The sequence below is a fragment of the Lepidochelys olivacea genome (genome assembly GCF_965140295.1).
Source record: "Lepidochelys olivacea isolate rLepOli2 genome assembly, chromosome: 4".
Lineage (NCBI taxonomy): Eukaryota > Metazoa > Chordata > Testudines > Cheloniidae > Lepidochelys > Lepidochelys olivacea.
In genome coordinates this window covers 17,915,346-17,931,658 of record NC_140414.1, presented here as the reverse complement: position 1 = coordinate 17,931,658, position 16,313 = coordinate 17,915,346, and the positions used below count along the sequence as shown (strand labels likewise).

At 39.8% G+C, this 16,313-nt stretch overlaps 1 protein-coding gene across 4 annotated transcripts in view; it reads right to left on the bottom strand.

The window, feature by feature from the left end:
- ANKRD17 (ankyrin repeat domain 17) overlaps positions 1–16,313 on the bottom strand; it is a 131,663-nt gene that overhangs the window by 61,662 nt on the left and 53,688 nt on the right. For all 4 annotated transcript variants that reach the window (XM_084625803.1, XM_084625804.1, XM_084625806.1 and 1 more), the window contains exons 2-5: positions 6,995–7,148; positions 5,059–5,215; positions 479–626; positions 11–158 (exon numbers count right to left, since the gene is read on the bottom strand). In XM_084625803.1, the coding sequence (XP_084481929.1) occupies positions 11–158; positions 479–626; positions 5,059–5,215; positions 6,995–7,148 (607 nt within the window). The remainder of the gene's footprint in view (positions 1–10; positions 159–478; positions 627–5,058; positions 5,216–6,994; positions 7,149–16,313) is intronic.

Sequence of the window (16,313 nt, the reverse complement as noted above, 5' to 3'; positions counted from 1 at the left end):
CATTTATTACCTGTTGATGACTGTGCATTGACGTCAGCACCATGAGCTAGCAGCAACTTCACTATTTTGACGTGTCCGCCATTAGCAGCAGCCATTAAAGGTGTTATGTCTCCTTTAATACCTCGGTCTTCTACATTAGCATGCATTGCCAGAAGAACCTTCGGCAGAACAGACAATAAGTGTTATTGTAAGATGACAAATGCCCAAATTGTCATAGAGCTTAAAATTGCATTCTATATACAATCCTGTTTTGTGAAATTGTGTCGTGTAAGAGCTTATTTCAAATGCTATATATACTCAAAGTGCCTGTTAGCAATGCAAATTTTTTCTAATGAAGCTGAGTTTTTATCTGTTGAAAATAAGTAAAGAGTGAAGTAACTGAAATTTTACTTGGGCTCTGTACCACTACAAAGGCTGAATAGTGATACACCAGGACAGTACTTTCTACACTGTGTAAAAGAAAGTACTGGAAACCAACCTGTGCAAGCTCATAGTATCCAGCTGAGCAGGCTAAACAAAGGAGACTTTCCCCTTCTTCTGTGTGTTCATTCACACTTCTTCCTTCAATCAGCAACTTTCGCACAGCATTTACATCTCCTTCTGAACAAGCTTCTGCCAAACTGCGGCTAGGAAAGTAAACATCATCTTCAGAAAATGAAATTTTAACTACACTTTAAGCAGTAAAGAAATACCTATGTGAGTAGAGTAAAAGTACTATGTTCTTTTCAAATACAAACCTGACTTGTCATCATGATGCAGTCAACACAAGAAAAGTGCGACAGGAAAAAGGTTTATACTGTATTTCAATATATCATTTGAAAAATTAGAACTCTCATGAGCAGTTAGTGCTTCTGCCACTTTAAGCTCTGGTAAAACAGAATCCAGTACAAACTTTTTCAAGCCCATCATGTCACATTTTAGTTTATCAAACTTCCTATATATAAATAGAAACAAGGGAAAATCTAGGTGATGGAACAGCAGCACTGTACAGTCATAGGTCTGACCATTGCCCCTGGTGAACCCTGCCACTGATGTTTCTAATCTGAACCCTTACACATTCATGCAATAAAAATTTAATAACTTACATTGTTTGCTACAAGTTGTCTCTGTTATAATGTTTTCATTTTATGGGAGGTTTACTGTGGACACGGCAGAATAGCTAGCAGCCAGTCTAACTAAAGTTCTTGTTATATCAGGTGAGAGGGAGCCTGACAGAGGACTTTTGGGGGGGAAAGAGGGGCAGGTGGGTGAGGAGTGAAGGGGGAAAGGGAAGTACGGTTGGGTGATAAGCAAGCAGGAAGAAATGTGCAGGAGAGGAACCAGCACACCATGATATGGGATTGCTCACTAAAAGGCTGATTTGGGTGGAAAGAGATGGCCTGCACTGGTATGTTTTGTCTACTCTGCAGTGTCTATCTGGTAACTTATGAGCAGGGATCCTAGAAATCCGCTTGCCATGGAAAAACACAGAATATGAATTTTTATGGAAAATCTTTAGTTTTTACGTTTTTTTAAAAAATGAAATCATATATTAACTACAGTGGAACCTCGTTTATCCAATTTAATTGGGACTGGGGCCAAATCGGATAAGCAAAAATTCAGACAATCCATAGAATGGGCAAAGAGCTTCGGCATCCCAGGCTGAAGTTCTTTGCCCATTCTCCGGATTATGTGAATTTTTGCATATCCAATCTGGCCCTGGTCCCAGATAGATTGGATAAACAGGGTCCCCCTGTAAAATGTGGCTAGGGAAACTAAAGTTCAGAGTTTCATTTTAAATCACAGAAAAATGCGGATTTTTATGTTTTTTTAAATCAGAGAATTTTGGGTTTTTTTATGATGGGAAACTAGGATCCCTGCTGATGAGGTTGTCATCTACCAAACACTGTGGTGATTCATTTAGGCAATATCTATCTGGGTAAATATAAAGTAATATAAAGTAAATATCTGGGCTTTATTCCTGGTATACGCCACATTCAATCAATAAAAGCAGATCTGGACCACAGAGATGTGTCTCCAGGAGCTGACAGAGTTTTCTCCGATTTGGTTGGGCATCTGAATAATTGCTACCACAACAATATGAAAGCTATAGGTAAATACTCGAAGAACCTCAATCGGGAAATTGGAGGGTAAACGACTGACCGGAAAATGCATACAGTATGGCACAGACACATTACTAGCTCTGACACCTGACTGTTTCTTGGAGATGGGGTGGATCTATTGGACAGGGATCACAGGATCTCTCTCTCAAAACATAAAACTGTCAATATTTTGGAACAGAAACCCTGTACGATTTCTCTTGCTGGCCTTGCTACCTTCCAACCCTCAGAAACATGACCAGGAACACCATCCCATTCTAACATAGTTGTCCTTCATTCCAGGCACAACACATGAGTCCAGTTATAGGAGGGGGAGAAATAATGTCAACAGAAATGTCTGTATATCAGGAAGTGAAGACTTCAGGTAGATGTGTTCACTATTGTACCCAGACCCCAGCACTGCAAGCTGGGGACAGGCTGGACAGGGGAACCACACTGAATGGATCAGAGGCATGACTGTGGGGAGGTGCCGATGCAGGGCTGGTGGGGCCCAGCTGATTGTGGGGAGGGGCTGGGTTGGTATGCAAACTGCAGGACATGATATGTATAACTGCCTAAATGACTACTAACTCCTACCAACCACACGTCTCTTCCTTAAAAAAAAACTCAGGAAATTCAATGGCAAAAAAACTACGTTAACGCAGAGTTAAGGTTACTTGGTGATATGATATCACATTCCAGAATGCTGAGTTGAGCAAAACTCAAGCTTCTGAAAAAACAGCAAATGCACAGTTAAGGTTGCCCAGGCAATCTTAACTCTGCCCTCTTTCAGCTGTGTTCCACTATGTTAACACACACAACTTTACTTTACCTATCCCACAGTTGCTGAAACATATAAGCTCTTCACCTCCTTTTAGGACCCATTCTCACCCACAGGATTTCAACACACACTTTCCCCCCATTCCTCTGGAGATGGGGGTAGCCAATGGGAACTATGTGTATACTTTCCCGTGTGGGGAGAGTGTCAGATGGGGGCAGTGACTGAGCCTGCTTGGTCAAGGTGTGTTTGTGATATGAGGAACAGAGTTGAATACTTTGAGGCGTGTTACAGAGCTGTGATTCTGACATAAGGAAATCTGTATTTTGCACCTGTCAATGTGTAAGAGCAAAAGGAAGAGCTGCATGTGTACCTTCAGGATCAAGTGTACCGCAATTTCATTGCAGAATTGTGTAGGTTGTGTCTGCAGCAGGACATACAGCTTTTATCACTGAGGATCTTGTCAGCTGTGAGATGGAATATGAGAGAACTAATGCTCTAATGACGGTTTTGCGAAAATGGACATTTGAGATATCTAGGAAGTACGCATAAGAGAGGTGCAAAAGGCTGCGAAATGGTTCTTAAATTGTACCTTTGAGAGTTTTTCTAAGAAGTTGGCTAAGGGTATGTCTACACTGTAATTAGACACTCGTGGCTGGCCTGTGTCAGCTAACTCGGGCTCACAGGGCTTGGGCTAAAGGACTGTAATGGCAGCATAGCCTGCAAGAGGCCAGGATCCTGGGTCCCTGGAATAAGACCCCAGCCCGAGCATCTACACCACAATAAAACAGCCTCTAAGCCCAAATCTCATGAGCCTGAGTGAGCTGACATGGACCAGCTATGGGTTTTTAACTGCAGTGTAGACACACCCTAGTGTGAGAGAGTGTATGTGAGGACCTGGAAGCTCTGGAATCTCAAGGGCCAATCTATGTGCGTATTGAGACGTTGCTCAAAGCTGCTAGAGCATGGGTTCTCAAACTGGGGGTCGGGACCCCTCATGGCGGTTGCAAGGTTATTTCATGGGGGTTGTGAGCTGTCAGCCTCTACCCCAAACCCCGCTTTGCCTCCAGCATTTATAATGGTATTAAATGGTATTAAATATATTAAAAAGTGTTTTTCATTTATGGAGGCGGGGGGGTTGCACTCAGAGGCTTCCTATGTGAAAGGGGTCACCAGTACAAAAGTTTGAGAACCACTGGGCTAGAGGGAAGGTGGCAACTCCCTTTTTGTCCTTTAACAGTGTTAGTTAGAATCTTGTGGGTGAGAATGAATGGATCCTAAAAGGAGGTGAAAAGCTTGAACATTTCAAAACCTGTGGGGTTGGCAGAGTACAGGTAATGTTTGTTAACGGGGCATACTGAGGCACTGCTGAGTTTTTTGCCATTGTATATGTATTACAGTAGCGCCTTGAGGCTGCAACCAACACCATGGCTGCATCATGCTAAAGGATATACAAACACCCCAAAAGCATAGTCCCAACCCTGAAGGGCCTGTATTCTAAATAAAGACGACTAAGTGTGAGACAGGGGTGTAACATATAAGCAGAAGACTGGGGACAGAGACAGATTAAGAGACCTGTCCAAGGTTCCACAAAAAGTACGGCAGAGCAGAGATCCAAAGTCACTTCCCAAGTCCCACTCCATTGCCCTAACCATAAGACCACAACTTCCTCCCTTAACTTAAAAAGGCCATAGAAGGATCTTGATCTTATTTGTTCCTCAACCCTACTTCACCATTTATATTAACCACTCTTTTTAAAAATAAATAAATAAAAATAAGGAAGTGGGCACTAGAAAAAATATTTAAAATCTTCCACTAGTTTCAGGAGTCATCATCTCCTGAAGAAATTTGAAGAAGAAAGCACACTACCATAGCAGGCTCAGAGCCTACTAGATTTTGTTTGACATTTGAAATTATGTCTAAGGTAGTGAAGTACGAATTTTCCTTGAATGCGTTAACGCTTTTAGTACTGATGTCAATAAATTCCCAGTACCCCATGCAAAAGCATTTTGCATTTCCCACCTGGAAAGCTCTTAGTGCCAAATGGATTAAATAAAAAGCCCGAAGTATATGCTCAGAATTGACAATCTGAAGCCAGTTCAAGCTCAACAACTATGTCATTGTTGTATAGCGAAAGAAAGGAGACACCAATAAAGAATGTGTTTTAAGTGGCAGGGAAAAAAATGCAAAAGATCTATTTACTTGTCCGTCTGCCCTGCATTTGCTGTGCTTTCCGCTCTCATTCGGGTAAGTGCAGCAGCAGCTTCATCCAACGCACAGCTGACCGAGGAAGTCAGTCTACGAAGCACCTCGGGATCTGCAAATGCTTTACCGTCAGCGGTGGATAATTTACCTATTCCTTTCATTCCAATTTATGAAAAGTGGATACGTACACCGAAAAAGGAAAACAAAAGTAACAAACAAAGTGTAAATTCAGTCCATACAATATGTTAGCAGAAACCATTCCAATACTGATTGCATAGGGAAAATTTCAGGTACACTGGACATTTATGTTTTTTTAAAATGACTTTAGACAATTTGAACAATGATCCTGTAACATAACTGCATTCACGATGACAGCACAAAAGTGACGACTCCCTTAAAAGACCAAACAGTGAGTGATTTTAAGTTACTGAAAACTGTATGCCGTAAATGTTTTTTTTCCAACTGAATTTCAAAACAAGACCTCAGTGGGCAATTTGCACATTCCAAGTTTTAAAACTAAGCATTTCTTTTTAAAAAAAGAAAAGGAGTACTTGTGGCACCTTAGAGACTAACCAATTTATTTGAGCATAAGCTTTCGTGAGCTACAGCTTGAGCTTATGCTCAAATAAATTGGTTAGTCTCAAGTGCCACAAGTACTCCTTTTCTTTTTGTGAATACAGACTAACACGGCTGTTACTCTGAAACCTGTCATTTCTTTTTAGTATCCTAAACATTTCTTTATAAAACAGGCATTTTTCTTCTGTACCACCTCTGGAAGACAAACAGTTGTACAGGTTTCTATAAAGCTTTCAAGAAAAATTTCAACTCTGATCTGAGACCCAACAATACCAAGTGAATATGAGTGTTCTAATTATTAAAAATAGTACATATGTTTCAGGAAGTGAGAAGCTAAGTTCTGGCAGAACTCCATGAAGCCCTGTGGTTGAGGCTGCTCAGGATTTGTGCTCCATCAGCACTTCTCCCTGGAACACTAGTTTCACACCCTGTCTGGCTAGCCCCACTCACTTTCTAAACGGCACTGAACAGCTCTCTCTCTTCCCAGTGGAGATGAGGTTGCTGACAAATGTATTTGCCTCACTGTTCTAGGGGGGGATTTTCCACCAGTGGGGACCCATTGCCTGGATCCTGACAGCACAATGAATCAACCCCATTAAGAAGTTAAGCTTACCACCACCTTTGCAAGTAGATATGTTAAGCTTTTGGGGATGACTATTTTGTTTGTTAAAGCTTGCAATATAATTTTGGTAAGGAACTCAAATATAAATAAAAATAAAGGAAAAACTGAACTGGAGGCTACTCTATTACAGGAGAGCTACCTTACAGAAAAAAAGAGGCTGATAAATGGTGGGCACTGATTTCTACTTCCTTCACAGGGAAGAGCTAAAAGGGTAGCCATCCTTTCCATTAAAAAATAAAATAAAATAAAGCCCATATAGAAGATATGGTTAAAGACCTAGAAAGGTGGAGTCTTAACCAGGGCAACTACAGAAACAAAAGTAAAACACAAGCTCTATAATTCAGACAGAGTACTTTCACTCACTCTCAGTCTGAAGTGTGGCCTTGCACGTGGGAAATAATTCCGAAATGGGAGGTGGGGAAATTAATTGAGCTTTACTAGCATCATATAAATATATTACAAATAAAATAAGGTGGAGTTCTGTAGTCAACAGAGAATGATATCAGGACATTTCTTTTTCCTGCACTTTCAAATACTTTTGGAAAGGAATGTATTTTAATTAGTCCCATCCCCCCTGCAAAATAATTTTCACACCACTGAAAGTTCACACTGCATTAATTAAGCCCCAAGACTGTCACACTTACACATGAAGATTAGTACTTATGCAAGCAGACCCATTATGGTCTCAGGAGTAAGGGTTGCAGGACTGAGCCCTTAAAAGACATGAGTACTTACCTGCAGCTTCTAGTAAAGCTTCTAATCTAGCTTGGGTTTCTGGGTCTACTGTCCTCAAGTCAGCACCATCAGCAGTACTAGACAAAAGCAATTTGGAAGCAGTCTCCAACATTGGATTTTCCAAATCATCCTGATCCAAAATGAATGACTCCACCTAGAAAGAAAAAAGAACACATTAGCCTTAATAAAATTCCAATCCTTAATTCTGTAATTTTAAAGTCCATTCATACATTTTTTTTTAAATCAAAAGGTGCAGTGATTGTCTCTTAACAAATAAGATTTTCAGAAGCACTTGTATTGGCATAATTCTGTTCCCTCTGAGGTTACTAGGAGTTTTCCTTCCATGGAAGCAGAATTAAGCCAATCCTGAACACTTCTCAAAATTCTACATAATTATTTCATAAATTAAAAACTGTAAACATTGCTCTACAATTGGTAACCAGCAGATGCCATTTTACATTAAATTGTTTTAGGCTTAAATCTTAATTAGCATTAAAAGTTGTGAACCAAAGTATAAATGCTGGAGAAATTTACATGGAGACAAAAACATCAAGTAACATTTTAGACTAGACTTTACCTCCGCAGAACTACAACTAGCATTAGTCATGAATTCCCACAGAAGCTGGTGTATATTTCTGAGATATATGAAAGCTATATATTTAAAAGACAGAAATGTTCTGTATGCTATACAGTGCAACAAACTAATGGAATAAGGTTAATACCCAGATAAGAATATGTAGTTATTGAAAAAAACAACACCACAAATTCCAAGGTTGTAAGGTTTTCTCCCAGATTTTGCAGTTACACAGAATGGAATATGACTTCTAAAAATGGTCTGGTTTTCAGAGGTACTGAGCACTTCCTTCTATGAGAAGCGTAGGTGTTCAAAACCTCTGGGGAGGAAAAATCAGAAAGGAGAGGTTTACCTCTTTTGACTGCAATGGTAGCCCTTATAATGTAAACCGAACTGTTGTCCAAATGTGCCAGACAATTGTACTAAGTGTGAGTGTCACTATTTATCCCACTGGAGTGAGAACTCTGAAGCCTGATTATGATCACTGGAGGGCCAGCATTACCATTTAATTGCTGGTGGTTCTACTAAATAGAGCACAGCCTATTTAGCATGAGTGGACTACCTGCACAATCCTACTGTTTTATTGATGGGATGCTGAAAGGTTTTGAACAACACTGCTGAACACTCAAAAATCATTATTTTGTATGGAGATTTCTGCTCTTTTCAGTACATATTGTGAACTAAAACAGCTCAATTTCACTAATCAATCCAGGTAAATTGGGTTTTTCCCTCATTAAAGACAGTAATTTTTTGCAACCGTTTTAACAGATTATGGAGGAAACACTTAAGTACAAAGTGAGTACACTTTTCCTCTAAAAGCACTTTAAGTGTTCTGTTAATTTATGTAAAAGACTATTCTGACTTTCAGTCATTGTTTCCCTTTTGTTTGATTATAGGGTCAATGAATACTCTAATGATATTGATATTAGGAAATAGCTTGGATAGATCTCAATTAGATTTCTTTTTTTAATAAGATGCATTACACAGGAGATATCTGCACTCTGAAAGAAGCAACACTACAATCCGGTTTGCACTTGCACTACCTTTTATGATATTTACAGAAGCTGGCCCCCAGACTAGTTTAGGGGTAGTAAAATAGGTTTAGGTTTAAACAAGCATCAGTGAAACAGATTGCCAGATAAGACAGAAAGACAGAAAGTAAGTATTACTGGAGTGCCTAGGAACACTATTCAAGGACTGTTGTGCTGGGTCCTATACAAACATAAAACAAAAAAATCATCCCTAAAAATGTATCTTTATGGCTGCTGATCAAAGTAACTCACTGAATTTAATGTAATGCAGAACTGAAACTAAAAAGGTTGCTACCTTAAGCTTACTCCTATAAATACGTATTTCTCTCATAAGTACTGCCTACTACATTTACCCAAGACAAATGGGGTACAAATATCATCATAGTCTCTGTCCAGACCATGCACGTTATATTTTCAGCCTTTAATGAATGTGTTATGGATTTTTTATTACAAAAGTCAAATGAAACATAATTCTAAAAGCCAAAAACATTCACTGCACTGGAACATCTGGACTATACTTGGATTTGTTGACACAAAAGTGAAAAATACCAGGCTGACTTTAACAGGATGCTGTGTCCCAGTTACCTTTTGCAGAGGAAAGAGCTATTTGGGTAGAAAAGCTTTGAAGTTTTAAATGGTCTGAAATTTAAAAGTTTGACATTAGATGCCTACTCCGCCCACCCCCGCTTTCTGATTAAATCTAGATCATTTCATGAAAGCTATTTTTATGCCCAGCACATAAAAATAGAGGATAGTCTGAGGGTTTAAAAAACAAAACAAAAAAACTCTGGCTGCTGCCCTCAAATAGGCTGGAAATAGTCCCTACTGACATTTTTTAAAGACAGGTTACACAGATTTTTTTAAACAAAATAATGAAGTCGACTCTAACAGACAAGTTACAAGCAGGTATGGCATAAACTTAATTAAACTCCGATTTATTAATAACTTGTGTTATACCCTCACATGGTTGCAGGTTTCCATTACCTTTAATTTTCTTTACAAAATATAAAGGCCAAATACTCCAGGAAAGGTGACATATCTTGCACAAATAATTTCACACAGATCTACTGTTCTGTTATAAATCACTCATAAGACATGTATAAATTTCTGTTAGCTTCCTATTTGTTTTCAGGAAGTGAGGCTCCCGCAGCCTGGTCCTCATTTCTACTTCCCAACAACTCCTCCACCGTTGTACTTCCTGCTATAAAGCTACCCATGAGAATGAATGCCCTTTACTCAATGGTGTGTGGTCCAAGAGCTACTTTAACTCCTTTCATTGTAAAAAAACTGAATTGGGAGGGATGTGTGTTATTTAGCGTCTTTATTAATGACCTGGATGTAGGAATATAGGAACAAACTGATCAAGTGTGCAGATGACACAAACCTTGGGCAGGACGGGTTTGCAAAAACTCTGGAGGATACAGCTAAAATTCAGAGGGATCTTGATAAATTGGAGAACTGGGAAATAGACAACAAAATGAAATTCAGCAAAGACAAATGCTGGGTGCTTTGGTCAAATGACCAAATACAGAATGGGGGAATAACAGGCTTGAACTAAAGCATATCTCACAAATATGTGGATGGAATCCACATAGCTGCTCTGCAAATGTCAAGAAGAGGTATTTCTTGAAGCGATGCCATTGATACCACTTGTGCTCTCTCTCACCCCCAGGAGGGGGAGGAAAATTAGACCGCTTATGGAAGAGTAAGATATAGATCCTCTGAGAGGAAACAGCTTGGCCTCAAACTTTCAGCTATGGCAATAAATCGAGAGATTTTCTGATTGCTTTTGTTCTTTGCAGGTAAAAGGACAGGGCTCGTTGCATAGAGGGAATGAAGTCTCCTCTCTTTTTCAGATACATGTGCTTTTGCAGATGGAGGGGGAACACAAGTAAGTGGATTAACTGGTTCAAGTGAAACTCAAACTGCTCTGGGGTGAACTTTGGATGTAAACACGAGACTTTGTCTCCATATAAAATAGCATAAGGAGGGTCCACCATCAGTGTTACAAGCTCACCCACTCTCCTGGCTGAAATCATTGTGATCAGGAACGCAACCTGCACAGATAGGAGAGACATGGAACATGTAGTTAGTGGTTCGATGGGAGGCTTAGTAAGCACCAGAAGAACAAAGTTTAAATCCCACTGAGGAGTAGGCTTCCTTACTGGTGGAAAGGTTCTGATCAGACTCTTACAGAATCTGGTAATCAGTTAATGAGTGAGAATTAAAATTACCATATGCAGGTGGGTGGTATGCATGGATTGGTGCCAGGTGGATCCATAAAGAGTTGATGGGAAGGCTTGATGTTGTTTCCAGGGAAAGAAGATAGTCCAGAATAAGGCAATACCCACAGCCTCTGGGGATTTAAGTTTCTGTTGTGTCCAGAGAAACACTTCTACTTAGCTGCCTAGAATTTTCTAGTGGAATCTTTTCTGCAATTAGTAAGAAAGCTTTGCAGACTTCAGAGCGCTCCAAAACAAGGATGATGTAGATTTGAAGTAGACCCTCATGGGGGTGGGTTTTTTACAGCACTGGGAGAGCTCCCTTATTTAGTCACCATCTTGCTGGAAGTCTTGAACCAAACTTGCTAGATTAAGTTTTACTTTTAGATGTGTTTTCACTTTTATTTGCTTGTAACCCTTTCTAAACTTTCTCTCTTATACCTGAACTCATTTAAAATCCCATCTTCTTTTGTTAATAAACAATACTCTGTATTGAAAATGGTTGGGCCCAACTATGAATCTGAGAAAGCATCTGAGTGTGTGGTGAATGTCCAAGTGAAAATACATGTCCTTCATACTGAGAGCTGTAAACCACAAACCTTTTTCTAGGGATCGGATTATAAAATGCCAGGGTAACCATGCAAAATTTCTGCTTGTGAATACAGCCGTTGAGATAGTGGAGATTGAGGATGGTCTCCCTCCACTGTTCTTTCTGGATACTAGTAAGTAAGGTGAGTAAAAACCCCTTTCGTTGGTGCTGATCAGGTACCCATTCTATTACTCCTCGCTGCAAGGAGGATTCTACTTCTCATTTGAGAATCTCCTTGTGAGAATGGCCCTGAAAAGGGGTGGTAATGGGGAGGGGAGCAGGTAGGGAAATTTCATCGCATAGCCAGAATGGATGATATTTAGTACCCACTTGTCTGTTTCTGCATTCCTAGTGTGGGAAGGAAAGGGTATGTGGGAATCCGTAAGTGCTAGCATCATTAGTTTGCACTCTCCAACAAAAATATCATTTCAATGGAGGCTGGGATTGGGACGATGATGTTTCTGCAGAAGGTGCAGGGAAAATGAACCTGTTGCCTTTTATGGGTGCCTTACAAGGTCGGTGGTGGTAAAACTTTTGAGCCATCAGTCTAGGCTTGTATGAAGTCATGTGGAACTTTCTCTTCGGGGCAAGTCTATATATACCCCCAGGGATCAGAGAGTGATGATGGAGATGCAGATGGAGTGAGATGGAGATGCAGGGGTGACTGCTTCATCTGGAGACAACGAGGACAATCTCACTGGATCCTGCTCATACTCCTTCTCCTTCAATGGGGCATGAAGAGGCTCTGGCTGTCTTCTTGGAGAGGAAGGGTGGACTGACCCCCTAGCAGATAGTGTTGCCTCCACAGGTTGGTACGCGTCCCATGGTCCCCAATATGGCCAGGAACATGGGTCACAGGTGGCTGCAGAGATCTCCACGGCACGGGGTACCCACCCACAGTTCCAAGGCAGGTAATGTGATAGAGGTTGGCTCCAAACTGGTCTGGGTCCCCTGTCTGGGAAGGCGTGCCTCAGAGACGACGTCCGTTGGTTGAGTACTTTAGAGTCTCCCAAGAGAGAAAATGCCAATTCTGAATCAAGTGGTGGTATCAATGGTTCTGCTGGAGGGAAACCAAGGCTAGACAATGGACTAGGAGACAGACTTCTTCCTTTAGTTGTATCTCCTGGTGGAGTCAGGGCTCTAGCCCAAGTTAATTCTTCAGTGAAGACATATCCAGAGTGAGTTTTCACTTACACCTTCCTATTACACATTAAGGGTATGTCTACCCTGCAAAAAAAGGTTTATTTCTTAACCCAGGTTAGTTAACTTGGGTAAAAACAACAGTGAAGACAGACGAGTCTTCACTTTTATTTTAAGGTAACTCAATTCGAAGTTAGTGAACCAAAATTAAGAACTCACTTTTTTTTTTTTTTTTTTGGGCAGGATAGATGTACCCTAAATCCCTAGTCTTCCCTGTCCCATAACCTCAATGCACAGCTCCCAAAAACCATCTAACGAATGACTATCATAGAAACAATGTTTTTACAGATGAAATAATAGTATTAATCCCAAAATCAAAGCCCCAAAGGGTTGCAAAACCAGCTAAGCTAGCATCTAGAAATTAAATTAGATAATACTACCCCACTGAATCTGAAATTATGAATATCCTATTTGAACCTTGAAGTTAGATCATACCTGCTGTCCAAAACTACAGACCACTCAGCATGAAAAAACATGCTAGTAGTTCCTAATCAGCCTTTATACTTGGCCATACTATACCAGTGTCATAAATGTAAAAAAGTGTAACTACACTGCTCATGCGCTTCTGATGAGTAAATGAATGATCATACAGCATCCCCCATCCTCCTTCCTACTCTTATTACATCATATCTGAAATTAGATAAGAGTTCTTAAGGCAGGGACCAAATCTTTTTTTGCACTCTGAGCACCTCGCATAATTTTAGGTGCTGTAAATTAATATATGGTCATATTTTAATTTTGTTCTTTTCTGGAATGTTTAATACACTCAGTGAGCAATGTTTTTACATTTTGCCTCCACACAGGGTCATGCACAATGACAGTTAATTCCACAACATAAAGTATGGGTGACAAAAATAAAAAACACTGAGCTCAATTAATTTATCACACTTTTTACTGAGGAATTATTTCTAAAGTTAGCAATGACAGTAACACCACTATCAGACTTTCCAATATATATTGCTATTATTCAGCCCCGCCTTCCAAATCCACAGAAGCCTATTATAAATAACTTCTATAATATCTATATAATCAGAACAGTTTCCATAAATAGCTCTGCTCATCAATCCACAGAGCAGCCATGGCACCAGTTTATGCATCTGTCTTGCAATGTTCTCCGTCACAGGAGTGCAATTATAATGCAATCAGCAGGCATAAAGAAAACAAAAAACAAGTCATTCTTATATAAAGCAGAGCACTGAAAAATTGTTTTCTTAAACCAGATTCTCTGTCATTTGCATATGTCTCCAAGGCTCAGTGATTGGTTTTGCTAGCACAAATCCTTATATCTATTATTTCGAGACTAGTCAGTTGGTTGTTACTGCACAGCTTTTAAGCAGACGATAATCAGCAGGGTACTGACTCCATTTCGCTGGATGTAGCAATATTTCTGCTTTGTATTACAAAATTTTGTTATGCAATCTGAAAGCTGGGGAACGGGAATGAAAAAGTGCTGATGAAAAAGTACATCAGCAAAATGTTGTAATTTAGAAACCAAAGCAATTTCTCACCTGCACATCACTAGTGAACTTGCTCAACTGTGTCTTATGTTACGTGTTGATGTGTAACACAAATACCATGCAAATTTCCAGCTGTACTTCAAGCAGTGTTTACAATGAAAAAAGTGGCAGACAGATAACAGAAGACTACCATCTCTCTAACAGTCACGCAAAGACTCATTCATATTTTTAAAAATCCTTATATTTTAAAATCTTAAAATCAGTTGTAAAAACAATTTCCCCACCTACCTACCAAGTTAGTGCTGAATTAAAGCCTTTAAGAAGAGAGTATGAAATTAACTGTATTTTCCTTGAGGTGACTCCACAGGAATTTTTGGCCTGAAAGGGACAGTTTATTTAATTAGTGGCAATTGTTTAAAGTGTTGCAAACAGGTCTCTTAGCAGGAATTAAAATGTGATCACTATCGACTTTGGATAGAGTTCTTTCTTTGACAAATCCAAGTAGCTTGAGAGATCAAATGAAGCCTAGTTAACTTACTCATGCTTTACTTTTTACAGCGCCAAGTCCTGGAGAATATGTAAGCCCCTTTGTTTTCAGTCTAAAACTATTTTGACCAGGGGAAAGGAGAAAAAAAAATAAAATCACAAAAAGTACACTCTTCCCCCCCCACCCCCCCCGATTTTCACCCTACTTTTCTATCATTCAAATATATAAAAAAAAATAAACTTGTTTCATTAAGAAAACACAATACATTGCATGAGCTATATGTATTATGATAATACATTACTCTGTGTATACATCAAAGCTACCTGTTGAAATAAGGCTATGTATTAGTCTAGAACAGGGTTCTCAGACAAATTATTTGATGGCCTCGAGTATGGCCATCAACTCTTGCTGGTGCAGCTCTCACCACTATTTCCTAAAATACTTAATTAGTTTTAGGAAAAACAAATAAATATGCACATATACACATCCAAATCTTTGTAATTTATTTATTGCTAGCTAGTAAGTCTGTTGTGAAAAGTGGTATTAAACATACAAGTATCACTATTCACCGCAGACTTATTCAGCCCTGCCAAGCCTGGGGACAAATTAAACCCTAGAAGGGGGAGAGGCAGCGGCGGGACTGAGCCGAAAGCCACATGACTGGAGCCTGAAGCCCCACGGCCAGAGACTGCCATGCTGCAACCCCAGGGCTGAAGCCCAAAGTCTGAGCCCCACACTCCTGCGAAGATGGGGAACTCACTGGCTGCCTGCTCCTCCAGCGTTGTGCCCCAGGTGTCCCCAGAGGGGGGCAGGGCCCAACTGCTGCTGGCAGCACCAGCAATCAACACCAAGGCGGTGCACCCAGGAGCAAGAGGGAGCGGGAATGGCTTCTCCTTTGCTCCCTCCCCTCCAATCATTGCCCAGGAGGCTGTGACCGCAAGAAAAGCCCCTGGTGGGCCACATGCAGCCACAGTGCTCGCATTTGAAAAATGCTTATCTAGAAGAAACACACAACAAACAAACAGACATGCACACAAGTTCTGTAGTGTGTGCATCTGAACGTACTGATGAATCTCATGCCCACCACATGCACATTTCAAACTGTTAGATAACGGTTTAAAGATTTGACACACTAAAATGGGAACACAAGGAAGTATTCAAAAGTTTTAAAAAACAAAAACAGGAGAAAGATGAAGTGGAGTGTATGCTCTGCAAATGGTGTAGCACAATTCTTAAATGTAAATATTTATAGGCTAAGAATTCTAAGTCTACAACAGTAAACTGTTTATTCAAACAAAAAGTTTTATTTGGGGATTAGAGATGTATTGTTTTCTTAAACTCAGAGGTGGTATTGTGTTTTGGGAGTTCTCTTTTAGTTCTGCAGCAAACCACATTGAATTCCATTCATCAAAAGCATTAATCTACTGAATACCTCCCCCCCGGGTCCTTCCGTCTATCAAAATAAACCCCAATATTTACCTAGAAAAAGTATTAATAGTTTTTTGCATAGATTTTCACCTGTTTTTGTAGTAATAAACACTGATAATATTCCTGAGAAAAATTTAATAAAATAAAAACTGAAAACAAAGAATATACCATTTCAGTTTAGAAACAAATAATGGAAGCAATACAGCATTGTCCTTTCAGAAAGTACTCTGTTTTCCAAAGTAGTGTCAAAATTGTTAAACACGGTAATGATTCACATTTCCTAGCAAAAATGAAGAATTTTTCATGTGTGTCTTAAAGTTTTAACTTTGCT